This window comes from Neofelis nebulosa, chromosome 8 (assembly GCF_028018385.1).
Source record: "Neofelis nebulosa isolate mNeoNeb1 chromosome 8, mNeoNeb1.pri, whole genome shotgun sequence".
NCBI classification, from domain to species: Eukaryota; Metazoa; Chordata; class Mammalia; order Carnivora; family Felidae; genus Neofelis; species Neofelis nebulosa.
Window position 1 is genome coordinate 92,757,636 of NC_080789.1, and position 22,660 is coordinate 92,780,295.

At 35.8% G+C, this 22,660-nt stretch overlaps 1 protein-coding gene across 1 annotated transcript in view; it reads left to right on the forward strand.

The window, feature by feature from the left end:
• Nucleotides 1-22,660, forward strand: part of SLC15A5 (solute carrier family 15 member 5) — an 86,551-nt gene that overhangs the window by 46,141 nt on the left and 17,750 nt on the right. The window contains exons 6-7 of the mRNA XM_058743557.1: nt 5,720-5,908; nt 16,029-16,157. Coding sequence (XP_058599540.1) covers nt 5,720-5,908; nt 16,029-16,157 — 318 coding nt within the window. The remainder of the gene's footprint in view (nt 1-5,719; nt 5,909-16,028; nt 16,158-22,660) is intronic.

Sequence of the window (22,660 nt, forward strand, 5' to 3'; positions counted from 1 at the left end):
CCCTCCCCCGTTCATGCTCTGTCTCTCTCTGTCCCAAAAATAAATAAAAAACGTTGAAAAAAAAAAAAAAAAATTAAAAAAAAAAAAAAATAAATAAAATAGAATTTCCTCTCCTTCATTTTCTCTGTATTTTTGTTTTCAACTCCTATTAATTACAATAGGTGTTGGATCCTCCTAAAATAATCCAATAAGTCCCTTTAAAAAAAAAACTTTATTGAGGTACGATTGACCCACAGAAGCTGTACATATATAATGGTCACATTTTGATGAGTTTGGAGATAAGTATACGTCTATGAATCCATCACATAATCTATGCTATGCACATGTAGATCATCTCTAAAAGTTTCCTTCTGCCTTCTTTATTTATTAATTTGTAATAATAATATAAAGCATATATTAGACTTCTAAAATATATTACTTATTATGTATAATATTTATTATAGGTGATAAAATATAATTATATTTATAAAATAAAATATATAGATACTAATTATAATTTTGTGTGTGTGATAAGAACACAAGCTCTGTCTTCTTAGTAAATTTTAAGTATGCAAAAGAGTATTATAAACTATAGGCACTATGCTGTATGATAGATCTCCAGGACTTCCTCACCTAGAATAACTGAAACTCTGTACCCTTTGACAAATACTTTCCCATATCTTCCTCATTCCAGACCATGGCAACTTCATTCTACTCTCTGCCTCTTTAAGCTCATAGCATGATTATTTTATATTGCACATATATGTGATATTATGTAATATTTGTCATTCTGTGTCTGGTTTATTTCACATAGTGTAATGATCTCCAGGTTCATTCACATTACACAAATGGTGGGATTTCTCTCTTTTTTAAGATTGAATAATATTCTGTTGCATGTCTATGACACATTTTCTTTATCCATTTGCCCATTCATGGACATTTAGTTTGCATCCGTGTCTTGACTATTGTGAATAATGCTGCAGTGAACATGAAAATGGAGATATCTCAAGATTCTGATTTCAATTCCTTTGGATATATACCCAGAGTTGGGATTGCTAGTTTTTTAATTTTTGTGAATCTCCATATTGTTTTCCATAGTGGCTATACCAGTTTATTCTCCACACCCTTACCAACACTTGTTATCTTCTGTTTTTCATAATAGCTGTCTTGACTGGTGGAAGCTGATATCTCATTGTAGTTTTGATTTGCATTTGTCTGATGATTAGTGATGTTGAGTACCTTTTCATATACCTGTTGACTTTCTCTGTCTTTGGATAAGTGTCTGATCAGTTCCTTTGCCCATTTTTAAATCAGATTATTTGAGTTTTTTGACATTGAGTTGTAGAAGTTCTCTATATATTTTGGGTTTTAACTCTTTATCAGATATACGGTTTGCAAATACTTTCACCTTTTTCATAGATTTCCTTTTCATTTTGTTTCCTTTGTTATGAAAAAGCTTTTTACTTTGATGTAGTCCCATTTGTCAATTTTGCTTTTTTTTTTTTTTCTTTTCTTTTTTTTGTGCCTTGTGCTTTTGGTATCATGCAAAGAAATCACCAAGACCATTGCTTTTCCTCTATATTTTCTTCTAGGAGTTTTACAGTTGCAGGTCTTATGTTTAAGTCTAATCCATTTTCATTTAATTTTTTGTGTGATATAAGATAAAGGTCAAATTTCATTTTTTCTGCGGGTGGATATTCTGTTTTCCCAATACCACATGAGACTATCTCATCCCCATTGTATATTTCTGGCACCTTTGTCAAAGATCAGATAACCACATACGCATGGGTTTATTTCTGGGTTCTCTATTCTGTTCCATTGGTCTATATGTCTGTTTTTATGCCACTACCATATTGCTTTGGTTATTGTACATTTGTAATATATTTCAAAATCAGGAAGTGTAAGGGCACCAGGGTAGTTCTTGCTTAAAATTACTTTGGCTATTTGGGGTCTTTTGTGGTTACATATGAATTTTAGAATTGTTGACTTTGGTGTCTATAAAAAAATGTCATTGGGATTTTAATGAAGATTGAATTGAATTTGTAGATCACTTTAGGTAATATGGATATTTTAACAATATTAATTCTTCCAATCCATGAACATATGATGTCTTTCTATTTATTTATAGCAACTCTAAATTTTTTGATCCATGTTTTAGAGCTTTCAGTGTATAAGTCTTTTGTCACTTTGGTTAAATTTATTCCAAAGTATTTTATTCTTTTTGTTGTTATTGTAAATGGGATCATTCTCTTAATTTCTTTTCTTTCTTTCTTTTTTTTTATTTTAGAGAAGAGAATGTGTGAGTGGGGGAGAAGGGCAGAGGGAGGGGGGGGAGAGAGAGAGAGAGAGAGAGAGAGAGTCCCAAGTAGGTTCCATGCTCAGCACAGAGCCTGACATGAGGCTCAATTCCACGACCCTGGGTTCATGATCTGAACCCAAATCAAGAGTTAGATGTTCAACCTACTGAGCCACCCAGCACCCCACTTAATTTCTTTTTCAAATAGTTCATTGTTAGTGTGTAGAAACACAAGTGATTTTTTATGTTGATTTTGTATCATGAAACTTTACTGAACTTGTTGATTAATTCTAACAATTTGTGTGTATGTATTCTTTAGTATTTTCTACATATGAAATCAAACAAATTGTTTACTTTTTTCCTGCTTTGAATGACTCTTATTTCTTCTTTTTGCCTAATTGTTTTGGCTAGGATTTTCAGTAATATACTGAATATCAATGGTGAGACTGGGCAAGTAAGCAGTAGGAAAAAATGTTTCAGATAGAGTGAAGAGCAAAGCAAAATCTCTAAGATGGGAAAGAGTTTAAGATAGTCAAGAACAAAAAAATTGGCTGAAAAATGGTCCGAGAGGAGAAAGTAGCAAGCAATGAGAGTGAAGCGATAAGTACAAGAAAGATCATAAAGACCATGTGAAAGATTTGGGATTTCATCTTAACTGTATGGAAACCTAGAGAAGGAATTGAAGCAGAAGAGTAACATTGAATTTGCATTTATATAACCCTGAATGTTAGGTGCTTAATAGATTACAGGTGGGCAAGAGTGAAAATAGGAAGACCATTAATCATGCTATTGCACATAGTCTGGTTTCAAAATAATAATGACTTGGACTACAATGATGACAGTAGCTATGAAGAGAAGCAGGTTCATTCACAGGATATTTTCAAATAGAATCTGGATAACTTAATAATATATTTGGGAAAGACAGAGGATCCCAAATTTCTGCCTTGAGTGCATGAAGGTACTGGAAGAGATGGGGAAGAATGAAGAAGTAGGGAAAGATCAAAAGTTCTGTTTTGTGTAACCTCTTCTTTGAAAACTTCCTTTAGAGATTACCCATCTTTCTGACCTTTCTTTCAGTGGTTTTAGCTCTTTTTCTTGCCCCCAAATGCAAATATGTCTGAAGGCATTGCTTAGATGTTCTCTTCTCTCCCCAGTCATTTTTTAATTTCACCTGACCTTAAATTTCAATTCTATGTAGATGATTCATTAGTCTTTATCTTTTGACTCAACCAGGCTTCTGACCTATGATTCACATTTTCAATTGTTTTCTGAGCACTCCTCTTTAAATTATTTCTTTGTATCTCCAACTCAACTCAAAATCAAATTCATGTTATGCCCCATCTATCATGGATCTTATTTATATTATTGGCACTATCATCTTTCTAGTCAACTGGACTCATATTCAACGTTGACATCTGCTTCTTTCTTGCTCTTGCTATGGTTTTATCCGTGGAATCTATTGAAACTTACGTTTCTATTTGCAATGTTTCCTGGAAGTGGGAGCCCTGATTATAACTCAATCCCCTACTATACTTTATCAAGATTATTTTTTAAACTTCCTAACTATCTTCTGCCTCCACTCTCTCTCCCATCCTATGAACTAGCATGTAGCCTTTAGAGTAATCATCCCAAATGACAGTTATAATCATTTCACTTGTGTCTCATATCTTCAATGATTCCATTATCTTCAGAGTAATTTAGAAATTCCTTTAAAATATATTTAATGTCTCTTACGATCTGACCTCAATCTATCTTGTCCCTTGATTCCCAAATAACTTGTTTCTCACTATTCTGAAAATCTGACTCTTCACAACTCTGTGCTTTTGCTCATGCCAATGATGCTGCCATCACCTCTTCATATGGATGCCTTTCTTTCTTCAAAGCATAAAATTATTTCTCTCACCTCCCCAACTAGAAATAAGTTTTTCCTACATTCCCCAATTGAATATGAATCTGAAATGGCTAAGAACAGATATTTTCTCATCCTGTATCCTCAGCTGTGCCTAATATACTGCCTTGCATATAGCAAGAAGAGAGTAAATATTAAATTGAATTGACATATTAGCTCTTTTTCTGATGAGTCTGTAATGTGCCAAGTAACCTAAATAAATGCAATTGTGTGGTGAATGTGATCTGAAAAGTAGATAATCTGAAAAGTATAAAAGTAGATCTGAAATTCAAACTTTTTATATGAGCTGTTTAAAGAACCAAAATCTCTACTTCACTATGAATGGGCCTTTATGGAACTAATTTAAAATAAAAATGAATTAAAAATTCCTCAAATATTTTGTTATTCAGAATCCCCCCCCCCCTTTTACACCTTCTATTTCTCAGGGTCTCAGTAAAGAGCAGACTTTACGGATACATTTAAATGCTGAGATACAATCAAAAAATTTACCTACCAGTTTCTCTATCAACCAAAACAAACACTAAGCTGTTTAAACATTAGATTGATTTTTTTTGAATTGAAAGCTTTGCCTTATCTGAAATTTTATGCAAGTTAGCAAAATGTGACTATCTCTAAATTTCAAGTAAACTCCATCAAGCTAAAGTCTGCCTCTGCTCTAACGATGGGATTAAGTCCAGTAATATGAATGATAAATTGAGAAATGGAATGGTTGCAGTGGATATAACCTGTAACAAAATTGTAACCGAATCCTTACTCATTTTCAGCCAAACTTCTTGTAGCTAATTCCTCAAAAGTAAAAGGAAAAGAAGAGGTAGGCTCCTTTTTGAATAATTGCTTCCATTTACACTCTTTACTAGCTAATTCACCTTTACTATCTCTTTTTCTAAACAAAAGTTTCTAGCTTTTAATTCTCTAATGGCTGCTTTACTTTGTCTGAAAAGATTACAGAAATGTCAGAAAACTGAGGACTGAAAATACTTAGATTATTTCAAAACCATTTTTTAAATGATTCAACCCTTATGAAGAGATAATTTTATTTTAAATTTTCTCCAAACTATTTTTGATTCATATAAATTTTAAAAATCATCAAAACCAATCTATCTTATCTGAGGACAAAAATTCAAAACTATCGCTTTATCTTTAATAATTGGTTCCTATTGCTACCAGGAACTGTTATAATAATACCAATATAGTCTCTGCTTTAAATCTCATTGTCACCCTACAAAGTCAGCATCACTAACCCCATATTAGAGCTGAGGAAAGTGATAATGAGGTTAAATAACTTTCCAGAGGCCATCTAAGCAGTGAGTCAGGAAATAGCAAGTCAGAGCAGCTATTTTTGAAAGACTGGGGTATAGTCACAGTATAGTCAACACAGTTAGTGGGCATCTGGATATTCCCAGGGCAAAAAAATGTTGAGGAAACATCTCCTAGTGTCAATGTGTAAGAAATGCTATGGCCTATACACTGATTTGGGGGCTCACTCATTCTTTTTTTTTTTTTTTTTTTTTTTTGCCTGCCTGATTTTCCTTCAGTCACTGGAAATCTTTCTGCTGCATTGTCTGTGATGGTAGCTGGTTTCTTTGAAATACACAGAAAACACTTCCCTCCCATGGAGCAGCCTCTTTCAGGCAAAGTTCTCACCGTTTCTTCCATGCCCTGTTTCCACCTGGTTCTTCAGTACATTTTACTTGGAGTGGCTGAAACACTGGTCAACCCAGCCTGTGAGTAAAGCCTGCATCACCTCATGTAAGAATACCCTGAGTATTTACACAAAACACATCACCTCAAGGGGTTGGCAACTTATTCACTCCATGGAGATTTCCCATAATGCTTGAGGACAAGTCTATTAATTACACTCATTTTTTTAACAAACGTGTTTTTTTAAATGTTAATTTATTTATTTTGAGAGAGAGAGAGCACAAGCTGGGGAAGGACAGAGAGAGAGAGAGAGAGAGAGAGAGAGAGAGAGAGGAGAGAATCCCAAGCAGGCTCCAGGCTGTCAGTGCACAGCCCAACAAGGGGCTCAAACTCATGACCTGGGAGATCGTAACCTGAGCCAAAATCAAGAGTCTACATTTAACCGACTGAGCCACCACATACCCTTTATTATTATCATGTTTTAAAAAAGTGTTTAATTTCATTTCATTCCTCTGCCAGATACAGAACAAGTATTAGTTCTTCCTGAATGTATATGGAATAAAAGATTTATGAATTTGTTAAAGGCAGTAACTATTTGGTCAGATACACAACAAGAGTAAAAAAAAACTGCTAAAACCTAGAAGTCCAATACATTCAGATGAAAACTCTCCTCTTCTTCTTCCCACCTCCTCCCTTCTCACTCATAGAAAACTCACATATATACACTCCTTCCAAAAATGACACTTATAATGTATTTTGAGAGTGTATAAACATGCAAATGAAATGAAAATTTGAGCCAATTTTCCAGATAACTCAATGTCTTTAAATTAAGTTTCACTAAATTAAGTGTGATCACTAGTGTTTCATAAGATGAGTTCAGAGTAACTTTATTAAATATCAAGGGTTTTCTGGATTATCTAGATTGCTGATATTAATTAAACTAGCCACTTTAAAATTCATGAAGGTATTTCAGTAACTTCTTGCAATACAGCAGTGTGTGTGTGTGTGTGTGTGTGTGTGTGTATTTATCAGTGTAATCTATTGCAATTATTTTTTACCTTCTTTTTATTTCCCTGCAGTGGGAGCCATGATTATAACTCAAACACCCATTATACTTTACAAAGATTATTTTTTTTAACTTCCTACTTTCCTACCTCCACTATCTCTCCTATTCAATCAACCAACACATGACCTTTAGGGTAATCATCTTAATGATATCTCTGATAATTTCACTTGTCTAAAGTCTTTAATTATTCTATTATCTTCAGTTATTCAAAATTCATTAAATATACATATTTAATAAAGATATACATATGTATGCACACATACACATATATATGTGATACCAAAGCAATTCACTGAAAAAGGTAATAAAAATAAAGTCAATTAATAAAATTTGTGTAGGATGTGAAAATAATCTGGCTGTGACATGTGTCACCCCCATTGATCATCAGGGTTCATTCAGCTGATCTGGCTGGCTAGGCATATGTCCCCTTCCTCCCTCACTGCTCCATGTACTTCTCTCTCAGAGCTGCACACTCGGTCAAGGAAGATGACTTTCCCCATAGAGGAGGAACATTCTTTGGTCAAGGGTATATGAGTAGCTGCATTCCCCTGCTAGAACCTCCAAACAAGGTCTCAGGGTCCATTTGTAGGAGAATTTAGGGTAGTCAAGCTTCCAAGACCCCAGACACATCCAAATGAGGCACTGCATGTGGTAATCTGCCTGAAAGAAAGAAAGAAAGAAAGAAAGAAGAAAGAAAGAAAGTAAGTTAGTGAATTATAATCATATATGTGTATTACACTTCTTCTTATAATTTTAAATCATTCCATTCAATACATTTTATATAAACAAATTACTTTATGAGAGTCTAAGATGTGGATATCACTGTTTGACACTATACAAAACACAAAAGAACCATGAAGAAAAATGCCACTACACAAACGTTTGTGACTTCCCTGATGTTGTTGGCAGAAAATTGTTGGAGGTAGCCAAAATGTTGTAGGTTAGAAGTGAAAAAAGGTAATGAATGTGGATGATGAGTGAATGCAGTCAGGAAATTCCCAGCCAACTTAACAATAGCGGTTCATTATGTAAAAGCCAGAAAGTTACTTAAAACAACAGACTATTAAAAAGGTGGATCATGTAATATAAACCACTCAATCTACCCTTCCCTGATTTACTGATAGGGAAACTGACAACCAACTAAGTCAATGGTCTGATCTGTTACATAGACCATAAGGTAGGGACAAGAAGATTTTGTTTTGATTTCCAGCTTTGTCATTTATATTTGTGACCTTGATAATTCAAGTAAACTTGAAGCACCTTCCTGAACTTTAAAATGGAAATAATTATAAGTCTTCTTTATATCACAACATCAGTGTAAGAATCAATGGGAATGGGGACTACTCCTTGAGAATTAAATGACAACACGTGAAAGGGTATTTTGAACTGTAAATTCAATAATTACTTAAAAAAAAACAAAACAACTACTCTTTTAGGAGGCAGTACAGCATAGGGATTAATATCTATGGCCTTAAAATCAAACAAATCTGAGTTTAAACCCCAGTTCTTCCATTGACTAAATGTGTGACTCTCAATTATTCTGCATTTCTGAGCCTTTCTCATCATCTATAAGCTGGGGAAAGGTTGTTGTAAGGACTAAGTGAAATATTTTATGTAGAGGAAAAAGCAAGGTATCTGGTATAAGACAGCACTCAAAAATTAGCAGCTATAATGTGTGCTGCTATTATTATTATTCTAATATTTCACATGAATTAATAGGGCAAGACAGGACTCACACACCAATGTCCTGCTCATATCTCTTTCTACCAAACCTACCACAACTTGAACACCAAGGGATCTGGTAGTGTGAATGAAATTGTGTCTTTCTCACGTGAATCATCCTAGATCCCTTTTTTGCCCTTACTTCTCACTTTTAATCCAACAGCAAGATTTAGTCTTTACTCTGAAATAGAATATAAATCTGGCCATGTCTCATTATCTTCTTTGCTACCCACTTGGTCTACATTGTCACCATTGTCTCTACTGCCATTTCTTTCAGAGCTTCCTAACTTGTCTTGCTGTTTCTTCTCCTGCCCGTGAGTCCATTCTCTTCAAAACAGCTATCATACTCTTTCCAGAAGAAGTCCTACCATTCCTCTACCATTTCACAGTAGGATTTTGAAGACAAATTCCTTAAGTGGTGAATGAGACTGCACATGATTGGGCCTCTTGTACTGCTCCATCTACATATTATAACATTCTTCTCTTTGACCACTTCACTAGAAATGTGATGACCTTCATTCTGTGTTTCTAAAGTGTCAAACTTATTTTTGTCCCAAGGCCTTTGTATTTGCTCTTCTCTCTGCCTAGAATCCCCTTTCCTCTGTTTTTAAGTGTCTGGCTTCAGTTCATCATCAAGTTTTCTCAAAGATTATCTCTTCAGAGAGGCTTCTCTGGTGATGCTATCACTTTTATACCATTACCGTGTTCCATTTTTTCTAATAGCACTTGTCAGGATCTAAAGTATCTTATTTATATGTGTATCTTTTATTGCCTGCCTCTTACCATAAGAATGTGCAGTCTTTAAGTTAAGATTCTTATCCTCATTATCCATCCTTATGTTCTAATGTTCTTCCTTCCTTAAAAGTGCACGTACAGAGCAGATGATTAGTAATTACATTTTGAATAAACAAATGAATTAATAAAATCTATAGCTATTTCTATGTGAGCACAATAAAACATATTATTCAAATTACTGTCAGTGTCTTACATTGATGACATTGAGCAAGGAAACACAGTGGATTACATTCCAAATTTCAGTGGACATTGTTTCTCATACTAAGTCATGTTATATCTTAGAGATGATCTACAAGAAAGAAAAAACACATAGAAAACTTTTCAAATTATGTTTTGATTACAGCTATCTCATAATCTGTGTTTGTTTTATTTATTCAAAAAATACTGCATGGATGCCTACTATATGCCTGACACTACTCTAGAACCTTAAGATGCATCAATTTAAAAAAAAAAGATGAAAATTTCTGTCCGTGTAGTTTCTTTTTTTTTTTAAGTAGGCTCCACACCCAGCATGGAGCCTAACGTGGGGCTTGAACTCATGACCCTGAGATCAAGACCTGAGCTGAGATCAAGAGTTGGACACTTCGCCACCCCTGCATAAATAATCCAGTGAAGAAATGGGCAAAAGACATGAATAGACACTTCCCCAAAGAAGACATCCAGATGGCCAACTGACACATGAAAAGATGCTCGACGTCACTTATCATCAAAGAAATACAAATCAAATCACAATGAGATACCACCTCACACCTGTCAGAATGGCTAACATTAAGGACTCAGGCAACAACAGATGTTGGCGAGGATGCGGAGAAAGAGCATCTCTTTTGCATTGATGGTGGGAATGCAAACTGGTGCAGCCATTCTGGAGAACAGTATGGAGGTTCCTCAAAAAACTAAAAATAGAACTACCCTATGACCCATTAATTGCACTACTAGGCATTCATCTACGGGATATAGGTGTGCTGTTTTGAAGGGACACGTGCACCCCCATGTGTATAGCAGCACTATCAACAATAGCCAAAGTATGGAAAGCACCCAAATGTCCATCGATGGATGAATGGATAAAGAAGATGGGGTATATACATATACAATGGAGTATTACTCAGCAGTCAAAAAGATTGAAATCTTGCCATTCGCAACTATGTGGATGGAACTAGGGGGTATTATGCTAAGCGAAATTAGTCAGAGAAAGACAAATACCATATGACTTCACTCATATGAGGACTTCGAGAGAGAAAACAGATGAACAGAAGGGAAAGGAAACAAAAATAATATAAAAACAGGGAGGCGGACAAAACATAAGAGACTCTTAAATATGGAGAACAGAGGGTTACTGGAGGGGATGGGCTAAATGGGTAAGGGGTATTAAGGAATCTACTGAAATCATTGTTGCACTATATGCCAACTAATTTGAAGATAAATTTTAAACAAATGAAATTTAAAAAAAAAAGAAGAGGAGTGGTATATACATGCAATGGAATGCTACTAGGTGATCAAAAAGAATGAAATCTTGCTATTTGCAACAACGTGGATGGAAGTAGAGTGTATTATGCTAAGCCAAATAAGTCAGTCAAAGAAAGACAAATACCATATGATTTCATTCATATATGGAATTTAGGAGACACAACAAAGGAACATAGGGGAAGGAAAGCAAAAGTAAGATAAAAACAGAGAGGGAGGCAAACCATAAGAGACTCTTAAATACAGAGAACAAACTGAGGGTTGCTGGAGGAAAGTTCAGGGGGGATGGGCTAAATGGGTGATGGGCATTAAGAAGGGCACTTGTTGGGATGAGCACAGGGTGCTATATCTAAGTGAAAATCACTGGGCTCTACTAAAATCAATACTACGCTGTATGTTAACTAACTTGAATTTAAATAAAGAAACTAAAAAAAATGAATAAAGGATAATGGGAAGAGAACTGTAGATAATTCACTTGAAGAATTTTGCTGCAAAAGAGATAAAACAAATGGAACGACGGTAGCTGACAAAAGACTGGGGCTAAGAAAGAGTTGTTTATATATATTTAAGGAGGGAAAGATAATGGCATCATATAGCATGTTGGTGGGAATGACTTGAAAGAGGGAAAATTGATGGTATTTGGGAGTGGGAAATACTGGAGGGAGTGAGGTTGAGATCTAATTTACAAGTTGAGAATGTGGCAAGAATAATTCATCCATGGTAGTTCAGAGATCTGAGTATGTGGGTACAGAAATTCATAGGTGCATATATATGATGTGGAGATTTCTGTGGAAATTCTCTTCTGGTAATTGATTTTTTTCAGTAAAGTAGGATTCCAGGCCATGACTCTGAGTGAAGGTGAAGCAGGATATTTGGGGGTTTGAGGAGAGGGGAGAGGTATGAAATCGTTGTCTAAATGATGAGAGAGTGAATGAACTAAGGAGATACAGAATATTGGCAGGGAGTATTAGGAGACCATTTGAGGTTTGTGGTCAGGAACTTCAAAGAAGTTGGTCAACATGGTTGTGGTTTTCTTCCAGAAACACTAGGCTGCATGGATCTAAGAGCAGAGATGGCAGAGAGTGAATTATTTGGCCAATGAACTTCCAGAAAAGCAAGAGAAAGACAAGGGGATGAGGGTATAGAAAAGAATATGGTCATACCAATTGACTATGGAACTTGGCTAAAAGAGAAGTAAGAACATAAAGGGCATCAAAGAGGTGAGAATAATAAAAAAAGCAATGGAGTGGAGGTCCTGAAGGAGTATAAGCATTTTGTGGTTGAGTAGCACACAGTAAACTGGGAAGACAGAAGGTGGTAGTCAGAGGATGCACAAAGTTGAGATTATGGAGTGGTTACCATTACTGGTCTAAGGTATGGGTTAACTTTTTCCAAAAAGTGGTAGACAGTAAATAGTTAGGATTTTCATACCTCATACGTCTCTCTTACGATTACTCTGCCATTGTGGTGTATGAGCAGTCATAGGTATATATAATGAATGGATGTGGCTGTGTTCCAATAAAACTTTATTTATAAATGGGTGGAAGCTGAACCTTACCTAATGGTAGTTCACCAACTCCTGGTCTGGGGGACAAGGTTCAGGGTGTGACCATGGGTATGAGTGGCTAATGTAGAGTTAGGAGACATTAGATATTAGAAAGGAACTGAAAAACCAAGATTTGGGAAGAAGCGAGGTTGGAAGGATGATCTATGTATATGGTAAAATTGCCAGGAACTAAGGCAGGAATAGAAGTGGACAGAGGACCAGGAGAGAGGAGTTGATGACTTTGAATAACAGAGGAAAATGTCCTAGAGATTGATAGATGACATCACAAAAGAGAAGTATTAGATGATACAATCAGATAACTTTGATATAATCAGAAACAATAAGCTGAAGCTTTTCAGTATGTGGAAGGAATGATGATCTGAAAGCAGTAATAGAATAAAGTTCCATTTTCTAGGACTACGGTACTTCTCTTACACATGTTCAAAATAACTTCTCCCCTGTGCTAGCTTCCGCTGCACATATACAAAATAACTTCTCCCCAGACATAACAAGCACCTTTAACAGTTTAAGAACAATTGGAGTAAAAGAAATTTCCAGCAATGAGTCCCCAATACCAGGTGCCTCGGGAAGGGGATTACAACGCTATGGTTTGTAGATCCCGCAGATGCTGTGATGGGGCATCTTTGCAAACACTAACCAGCCTCCACCTGGAGGCACATTTCAGCTCTCCTTGGCAAGACCAGCTTTCACATACACTGAATATTTTTTACTGTGTCTTCATAGTAAAATGAGAATTTTGGAATAGAGGCAGACTTGTTGCTACTATCTGTACTATTATGTGCTAAAACAAGTACCACAGAGTCTAAAAAATCAGGTTGATTATCACTAAAGTCGAAAGAGATCGGAACATGCAAGTAAGATGCCTGAAAATGGAGATCCGAGGGCTTGAAAAGCTAAGTCCTCTAAAAGGGAACCGGAGGCTTTCAAAACGACTAAAATGACACCAAAGAGAGATTAACCAGCAGGCAGAGAGCTGGCAAAGTGTGCTCATGAATTATATACCGCACCAGAAGTTCTAGCAAGAGAAAAGCATAGGATTAATAATTAACTAGCAGAGTAATAATGGGCTTGTACGTTCTGCTTTTTCTCAGTGAAAGAAATCGGCCTACTTAGTCTTTCTGCCCATTGTTTGTCTCCTCATATTTATAGAAAGGAAAGTTCATAAGCCAAATCCTTTTTATAACTGTGAATCATTTCTTCCCAAAGCCTCTTCAGCATTTCGCTCCCACTCTCCTCTGGATCGTCCTGAAAGAAACTTGTGAGATTGGCCTCAGGCTCCTGCTGGTGATTTGCACTACACAAGAGAGCTAGGGTACCTATATGGCCCCTTGCAGCCAACATTTGAAGCCCTTCTCCACAGTATTTTATTTATCACCATCATTATCTTCACCTCCAATAAGTATTTTGGTATTAAGTGCCTGTTTAGCACTCTCCTTCCTGTTGTGCACATCTCTGCTCTCTGCCTGCCTGGAGTTGGAAATCTAGGAAAGATGCACCGGCGCCTTTTCCACTCATGCCTTCGACACTCAGCACATTTCCTGGACCACAGACAGGGATTCGTTCAAATGTTTATTGGATGATAAATAAAAACATGCAGAAAACAAAAGAGAAATGTTAAATGAATGGCAGGAAGGAGCATGAATACATTTACATTATGTATTAGTAAGTTTATTTCAAAGTGCTGAACAGGAAGGACTGCCTGGGTGGCTCAGTTGGTTAGGTGTTGAACTTTGGATCTGGTCATGATCTTGTGGTTCCTGTGTTCGAGCCCCGCATCTGGCTGTCTGCTGTCTGCACAAAGTCTGCTTGGGGTCCTCTGTCCCTGTCTCTCTGCCCCTCCCCTTCTTTCTCTCTCTCTCAAAAATAAGTATTTTTTTAAAAGTGCTGAACAAATGCACAGTTTTTCTGGGCTAAAGTACAAGTAAATCAGGGGTGAAATTTTCCTGAGAGAGAAGGGAAGAGATGATAAGATCTCTTTTTATAGAAAAGGAAACTAAAGGTTTAGCCTTTACAGTATATAGGTTTTCTATAACCACTTTCCTTTTAATGTTTATTTATGATCTCTCACTGCAGAAATATTTGCAAAGTACAGAAAAAGTAAGAAGAAGGAAAATTAAAAATCTGATAATTCAACCACTCAGAGCTAACATTGCTCACGTTATTTAATGTATTCCCTTCCAATTTTTTGCCACACATATGCAAAAGAGAGAGATTAGTGTAATGAACTCCTGCTGTATTCACATTCCAGCTTTAATAATTTTCAACTCCTAGCCAAACCTGTCTCATCTCTACTCTCACTTGCACACTCTCTTCCTCCTCATTGTATAATTTTGACGCAAATCCCAGATACCCTATTATGATAAATGTTGTAAATATTTTAGCATGTATCCCTAAGGTTGCGATGCATATTTTAAGATAGTTAATATCGTATGTACAAAATCAGATATACTCATTTTCATCTATTTCTGATATCAGAAAAAAATTGGGGGGCTTTTTAAGTTTTTACTTTAATTCTAGTTAGTTAACATACAGTGTTATATTAGTTTCAGGTGTACAATATAGTGATTCAGCACTTCCATACATCACCCTTTGCTCATGATGGCAAGTGCCCTTCTTAATCCCCATCACCTATTTCACCCACCTCCCACCTCCTCCCCTCTGTAACCATCAGTGTGTTCTCTATAGAGTCTGTTAAAATATATTATTTGTAATTGAAATTAAAAAAAAAAATTCTCCATGATTGTTTCCAAACCTCTCGCCACCATTACCCCAACAATGACTTGGGGAAAAAAGATAACCATTTTGAAGACCCAAAGTTTAAGCTATTGTCTCTCTTTAGGTAACCTCTCCTTGAATAGGATAATTCAAATGCATGTAAGGGGCTTTGTGGAAGTAGGGGACATTTGACTTGGTAAGATTAATACTGTTAAAAAATAGCCAATCTGATTCCATTCCTACTAATATAGTATTATACATACAGTACAGCAAGTAAGAGCCACAGGACCTCTGCAAGTGGGTGATAATATTATTCCCATTTTATAGAGAAGAACACTGAGGCTTGGAAAGTTTGAGTAACATACTTAAAATCACAGAAGTAGTAAATAGTTGACCTAGGATTTTAGCATAATCTTGCTTAACTCCAGAACCCATCCTCTTAATCTCCATGCTAATTTTATATGATAAATTCAAGTTTTCTACACAGAAACTAATGATGTATATACACTCACAGAGTGGTAGACCTCATTATTACATTGTCATATTACCTAGTATAATCCTCACCTCAATCTAAAATTAGTAAGAAATATTCAAAAAGGAGTAAAATTTGGGTGAATATATTGGGACACTCAAACCACCAAGTAATCAAATTTTCCATGTACCTGTACAAGAGTATATTTTGCCATATTTTATTCCTTTTAGACATACATAAATTCTAACATCACAATGTCTTACTATAGTAACTTTAACAAAGTCTAACTCAAATTTTGTCTTTATCGGTAAACTTTTTCTGAGGTATGATCAACACGAATTTGAATAGTATCTATGAAAGTATTTTATAGTGAATGTTCTAAATTTTGACCTCTTTTCCTCTCAGTCTCTGTAATACACAGATTTGTTCCAAGTACCATCAGAGGAACCTGTATGAATCTTTTGACACTGTTCAATGGATTTGGTTGTTTCATGGGGGCACTGCTGGTGGAGTTGGTATATCTCATCTCAGAAGGTAAAAATAGATTCACGGTATGCTTATATATATATACATATATATATATATATATATATTATATATATATATATATATATATATATATATATATTGATTTGATGACTAGAGAATTGGGAGACAAAACCTTAAGAGAAGGGCTTTGCCAGGGTAGTCTTTTTTTAATTGATCCACTTTTGCAATTAAGATAGAATTAAGATAGGAAATAGACTCTTGCTGTATTCATTAATTTCTGGGAATTGTTTTTCTTTTGATAGGAGGAGGTAATTACAGAATGTCACTTCTCATGAGACCCTTTCTGCTGTCGTTCTTTAGCGTATTTTAAAACAAATCGGTCATTATATTCTTATTAGATCTTTCAATGAGGGCATATTCAATAATGTCTCACAGATGGCATACATAATCCTCAGAAAAGGTGAGTCCTGTGTAAATGTAGGAGGAGGGGGGTACCTGGATGATCTTTTTTCCTTGTGATTGCCCAGAAATCATGTCTACGCAACCAAAGAGAAATTGTAAATTGAATAGCAAATGGTCTTGGAAAATTTTTCCCATACAAATTGATTAGGAAAAACAACCCATCTGAAAAATTCACGTGCAACAAAAAAGTACAACTCATATGTGCTGGTAGAAAAATCAACAGGATGACAACAGTAATTAGATATCATGGTGAAATACCTTTGGCTGTATTTTAAATCCACAGACTTTTTCCTTTATTTGTTCTAAGATGTTAATACGGCTTCACATTTTTTTTTGAAATTAATTTTGCTTATTTTATGAAAATCTTACAAGCTTATTCTTCTCTACTTTGAAAAATACAGTTGTGCACTTAAAAGAAAGCATTGGCTTGTGTTCTCTTGCAACACACAAATTTAATTTACTTGCTTTCAAACTAGGGAAAAATTAATTTCTATGAGTGAAAAACTCCTTTTAACACTATTTTCATTCAAAAATATTTATAGGTGACCCACTCTGTTCTAGACATCATATTGAACACTGGGGACACCATGGCAAAGAAATACACACTTCCACATTCTCAGTGTTTCCACGGGTATAGCGAAGCAATAAAATGAAGAGTGATAAATTTGATGATAGGTATAGTAGAGTTCTAGGGAGCAAATGTACAACCCTTGATTGGTTCTTAATAAGATCAAACCCTGCCTTTTTCTTAGTTAACTGAGAAAGTTCAACAAGTGTGTATTGAATGCTTACTGTGTGTTAGGCTCTGTGCTATATGGAATTATTTAAGATTTGGTTCCATTTCTCAAAGGACAAAAATCCAGCCAGTCATAATAACACGTGTACACGGCAGCAAGCTGTTAACCTCTCTGATGGTTAGGTTCTTTATACATATAAACACAGAACAAAGCACTGGTATTAGAGTTTTAGAGGATAACCTGAGAAAGTCTTACCTATATCTTTACATACACATGTGTTCAGCATATATTTATTTTCTTCAGCATTACTCACTGAAGATGTCTCTGAAAATTTGCTTAGAAAATGTCTATAATCACGGGCACCTGGGTGGCGCAGTCAGTGGAGCATCCAGCTCTTGATTTTGGCTCTCAGGTCATGACCTCAGTTTGTGAGTTCAAGCCCCACCATGGGTTCTGTGCTGACAACACGGAGCCTGCTTGGGATTCTTTCTCTCTCTTCCTCTCCCTCTGCCCCTCCCCTCCTTGAGCTCTTTCTCTCTCTCTCTCAAAATAAATAAAGGTCTAAAAAAAGGTCTATAATCCAACCACATTTGACATATTCTAGAAGAATTACAAAGTCAAATATTATTATCAGTTTATCTTTTACATAAATCCACATTTTTCATATGCATGTTTGAGGAACTTACCCAGTTAGGCCACACTTCACAAGACTGTGCTAACCTCAGTCATCAGCCACAAGTTCAGAGGTCCCCAGGACTGCCATTGCTTCTGATAAGCTGGCTATAATAAATGTCGAGGTCCCCAAGATCCCCTCCAGTTTGACAATTTGCTAGAGAGACTCACAGAACTCAGGAAAGCACAACACTTATGATTACAGCTTTATTATAGAAAAAAAAAAAATACAAATCAGGACAGGGTCTAAGAGGGTTCCAAAAGTGAAAGCACCTTCATCCTCACTGATGCAGTGGCCAACGGGCTCACCAGTGTGACAATATACAGAATATAGCCAACCAGGGAAGCTTACTTAAACTTTAGTATGCAGAATTTTCATTGAAGTTTTATTATTTATGTAGGCAAGATTGATTGAACCATTGGCCATATGATTAAACACAGTCTCCCGCCTCTCTTCCCTCCAGAGGTTGGGCTTTCACTTGGCTCAAAGCTCCAACCGTCTAATCAGTGCTGGGTCTTCCTGGCTGGCCAGGCCCCTTAGGTGTCAGCTCATTAGCATAAGCTCTCAGGTGGGGCTCCTGGGGAACCACCATGAATAACAAAGGCATTCCAGTTACTCAGAAAACTCAAAGGGTTTGGTGTTTACCAACCAGGAATCGAGGACAAAGGCCAGGCAAACTCTTTATTACACACCATTATTCTTGCAATCTATTTCACTGAAAACCTAAATTTCTGTTGAGAATATGAATAGAATGGTATATTATTGTACTTAATGCAAGAATTTTATAAAGGCAATATTATTACCCTTATTTTTGAAATGTAATAATTGAAACAGAAAAACGAAAGCAAAATGGTTCAGTGGTCATAACTAGTATAACAGAGATCTGACCCTCTCAGCATTCTAACACCAACATCAACATTGCTTTTGATACACCAAACAACTATTAGGGGTCACCCAGTGTAAAAGCCTTTTAAAGACATTTGTTATTTTGCAATACAACCTCCTTGGATAAGGTCTACATGTAGAATATCATTGATAATATTCTAGATATAGCAAAAGATGAATAAATAGAAGTTGATATAAATTTATCAGAGTTTGGTGCCCATGAAAGGAGGTTTACCAAGGACAAATGGTGAGGATGTCTTCACCACATAAATGTGAGTGAGGTGCTCTCTAAACTTATAGTCAAGAGAACACCATTTAAATTACCACTAATTCAATTTACTTTTTCTTTAAAGGTTTTTGTTGTTGTTGTTCATAATAATATTGTTTTGCATCAAGTCTTATCCCAATAAATTAGAATTTTACAATTGGATATTATGTCAGAGCCCATCTAGTCTAACATTGTACCCCAGACTAGATGGACCAGCGTCATCTAACACCCAGAAAAATTCTCTGCTTTGAGATGTAACCTGAGTCTGCCCATCTGCTGACAACTATGTTCCACAGAATAAAGGTGATTTTCTATCCACATATCAACTCTTCCAACATCTAATAAAGATTTGGAGAAATAATGCTGTACAATGTTTAAATCCAGGCAGTCTAGGTATGTGTCCTCAGTTTCCATATCAATAACAACAATACATAGCTCATTGTGTTGTTATCAGGGTTAAGTTCGTAATACACACAATATGTGCTCAGTAAAGATGGTTATGGTCTAGTATTACGGTTTCTAGGATTAAACACAATACTCAAGTTGTTACTTTTATCAACCTGGTGACTCTCTCACCCTCTCTCTTTTTGAATGCCAACAGAGATTGCATTGAATTTTTTAGTAGCTGCATTGTGCTTATGGTCAATTAAAACCTGAGGTGTTTTGTTTTGTTTTGTTTTGTTTTGTTTTGTTTTGTTTTGTTTTGTTTAAGCAGTTGCTCTCAGTTCAGTTTCACTCATCGTATCACAATTTTTTTTCTAATTAAATTCAGGACGTTATCCTTTATAAATGTTAATTCACCATCTTAAATAACAGACATTTTTAAAACTTGATTCTGTCACCCAGTGAGTTACTAATCTTTACTCTTATACTCGCTTTGTGTCATCTGCAAATTTAGTAAGCAAGTTCCTAGACTTCTTCCAGGTAATTGAAAAAATTGTTGAATTGGACAGGACCAAAAATAGAACCTTATGGAAAGTTCCTAAAGATCTCACTGCAAGTTATCAACTAATCTTCCTCTTTTGGATGTAATCAGCTCCCACTTCATCTAATTACTATCATTCAGCCCATGCATTTCATCATTCCCTGAATGATGTCACAGGAGACTGTCATATGTTTTTCTGGGAGCAGGATATATCTGTGTTTGTGACACTCCCTTTAGCCATCAGAATAGCATTCATCAAGAAAGGAAGTGAAGTTTATTTAGAGGATTAGGTCTTGTGACCCTAAATTGGCTTATGTGAACAATTAAGGCCCCTAAAAAAGAATGATCCTATATGGATGACATTGGGTAGGTCATTATCTTCTCTAAGACTTTCCCTTTATTTAAAAAAGGGAATGCTGCACTCCACTTTTCTCAGAGATGATGATAATTTTAATGTCAGAGCTTACTTTAAATATAAAGGAAGTCGTACGTTGTCATGGCCTGTTTTGTTAAAACAAGATCAGTCTTTTAGTCAAACAGCCAGACCAATTTTCATGACAGAGCCGACCATAAAGACCCCAACACTGTAACTACGTGTTTAAGCATCCCACATGCCTCCACATTCCATTTAGCATATAAGATATTTTAAACCTTTAAGGATTCATGTCAGCTGAGCATGTGTGCATGTGAGTGTGTGTGAGTGTTGGTGTATGATTGGAAGAGACGATCAGCTATCACAGTCTCCCAGTCTCCAAGCTGCATTAGTCATTTTTAGCACCATGATGGAGAATGGTGTGAATGTGGTAAATTCAAAAGATTTCTCAAAACTTGACTGTGCAGACAGATAACTGTTAGAGTGACATTTTCAGTACAAGTGAGAAAACTGATCCTTCTGGGATCTCTAACTCTGAGTGCTTTAAAGGAGAAGATACAAGACTAAACCCATCCTCCTACACTAATCATTTCAGGAATAGTTTATCTAAAAGTAGCAATGCTAATATAAGGGGGTGAAGAAGTCAGTCAAACTGCTTATTTCCACCATATGCCATTAGCAGTCAGATCAATTTTCTCATACTCATGAGTCTAAGCTTACCTTTTGAAAAAAAAAAAATAACAAAATAGAATTCAGTGAAAAGTGACATCTTAGTTATGGACGCGAAGATGATTGAAAGATCCAAAGCAAAATGTCTAAGGGAAAAAGGATAATTGGGCAGAATCAAGAAGTCAAGGAATACATCTTCTTGTCCCTGTTAGTCCTTCCTCTTAGAATTCAGGAAGGGAGTAAGGAATTTAGCCGTTTGATTGTATATTGTAGATGTACCATAACAATACAAACCATTACTTTTGTGCACTTTTATCAGTGTGGTGCTTTATGTCTATTTCCTCTAGTTCTCATAGAAATCTTGGAAGTTATTAGTGACACCATTTTAGAGAAGGAGAAATTGAGACTCAGAAAAGTTAAGTATTGTGCTCAAGGTCTCACAGCTTATTAAGAACTGAGTTGAATTTCAGATTTGTCTGACGCAAAGATCTGCCCTATCTCTTTTGAGCCAATAACAATGGATAGTTCTTTCCATCGTCTAAGAGATATTTTGAACTCTGCCCTGATATTGTTATGAACTCTAAGGCCTCTGAGCAGCTTCAAAGGTCTCTGTGGAGCCAAAGGTTGAGGATGTAGAACAAGTTATATCTGAGATACATACCCCCATTGTACAAGGAGGATTCTGAATCTAATTCTGACTGAACACCATGAGCAGGATTTGCCTGTGAGAATTGTGGGCCCACCAAGTAAGCTGTGGGAGCGCTGGCACTAGACCAGTTGACAGACAAGTAGAGAATGGCCTGGCTAAAGATAAATTATGAGGTAGCAGGCCGTTTTCCCTTCCTAGGTCTAAAAATCTCATTTCAAAACCCAGATGAAGCTGGACCTGAGGCACTGATATGAATTTGAAGAAACATATCTTTAAGAAAATAGGCATGGACTTATGGGATCCAGTTAAATAGTTTTCCAGATGCATAAATATTTTCTTTCAAGTTTACTGCAACTACAAATTCCTGTTTCACGAGCGACTCAGAGTTTCATGGCAACACGGCTGTCAGTGGTCTCAATAATCACAGATATTTAAATGAGAATTTTAAAAGATCACATTTTTAACTTAAAATGATCTTGATAGGAATCAAACAGCTAAATTCTTTACTCCCTTCCTGAGTTCTGTATCTTCAATATTTCTAATATTTTCAAAATATTAAACTACTAAAATTTCCATAACCATAGATAAATAAATATGCATATATATATATGCATATATATATATATATATATATATATATATGAGAGGATTGCTTCAAACAGGAAATGGCAAACTGGGTAAAACCCTACTGTGAGATCAAATAAAAATGAAGAATGGAAAGTATCTGCAGGTTTGGCAACATCATTATCACTGAAAACTTTACAAGAGTAATTTCAGTGGTAAGAAGGAAATGAAGACAAGTTTGGAATAGGGTGAAGAATATCTAGTAAGTGAAACATTAAAGGTATCACATTCTAACAACCTTTTTGAGGAACTTGGCACTAAAGAAGATTTAAGAGATAAAGTG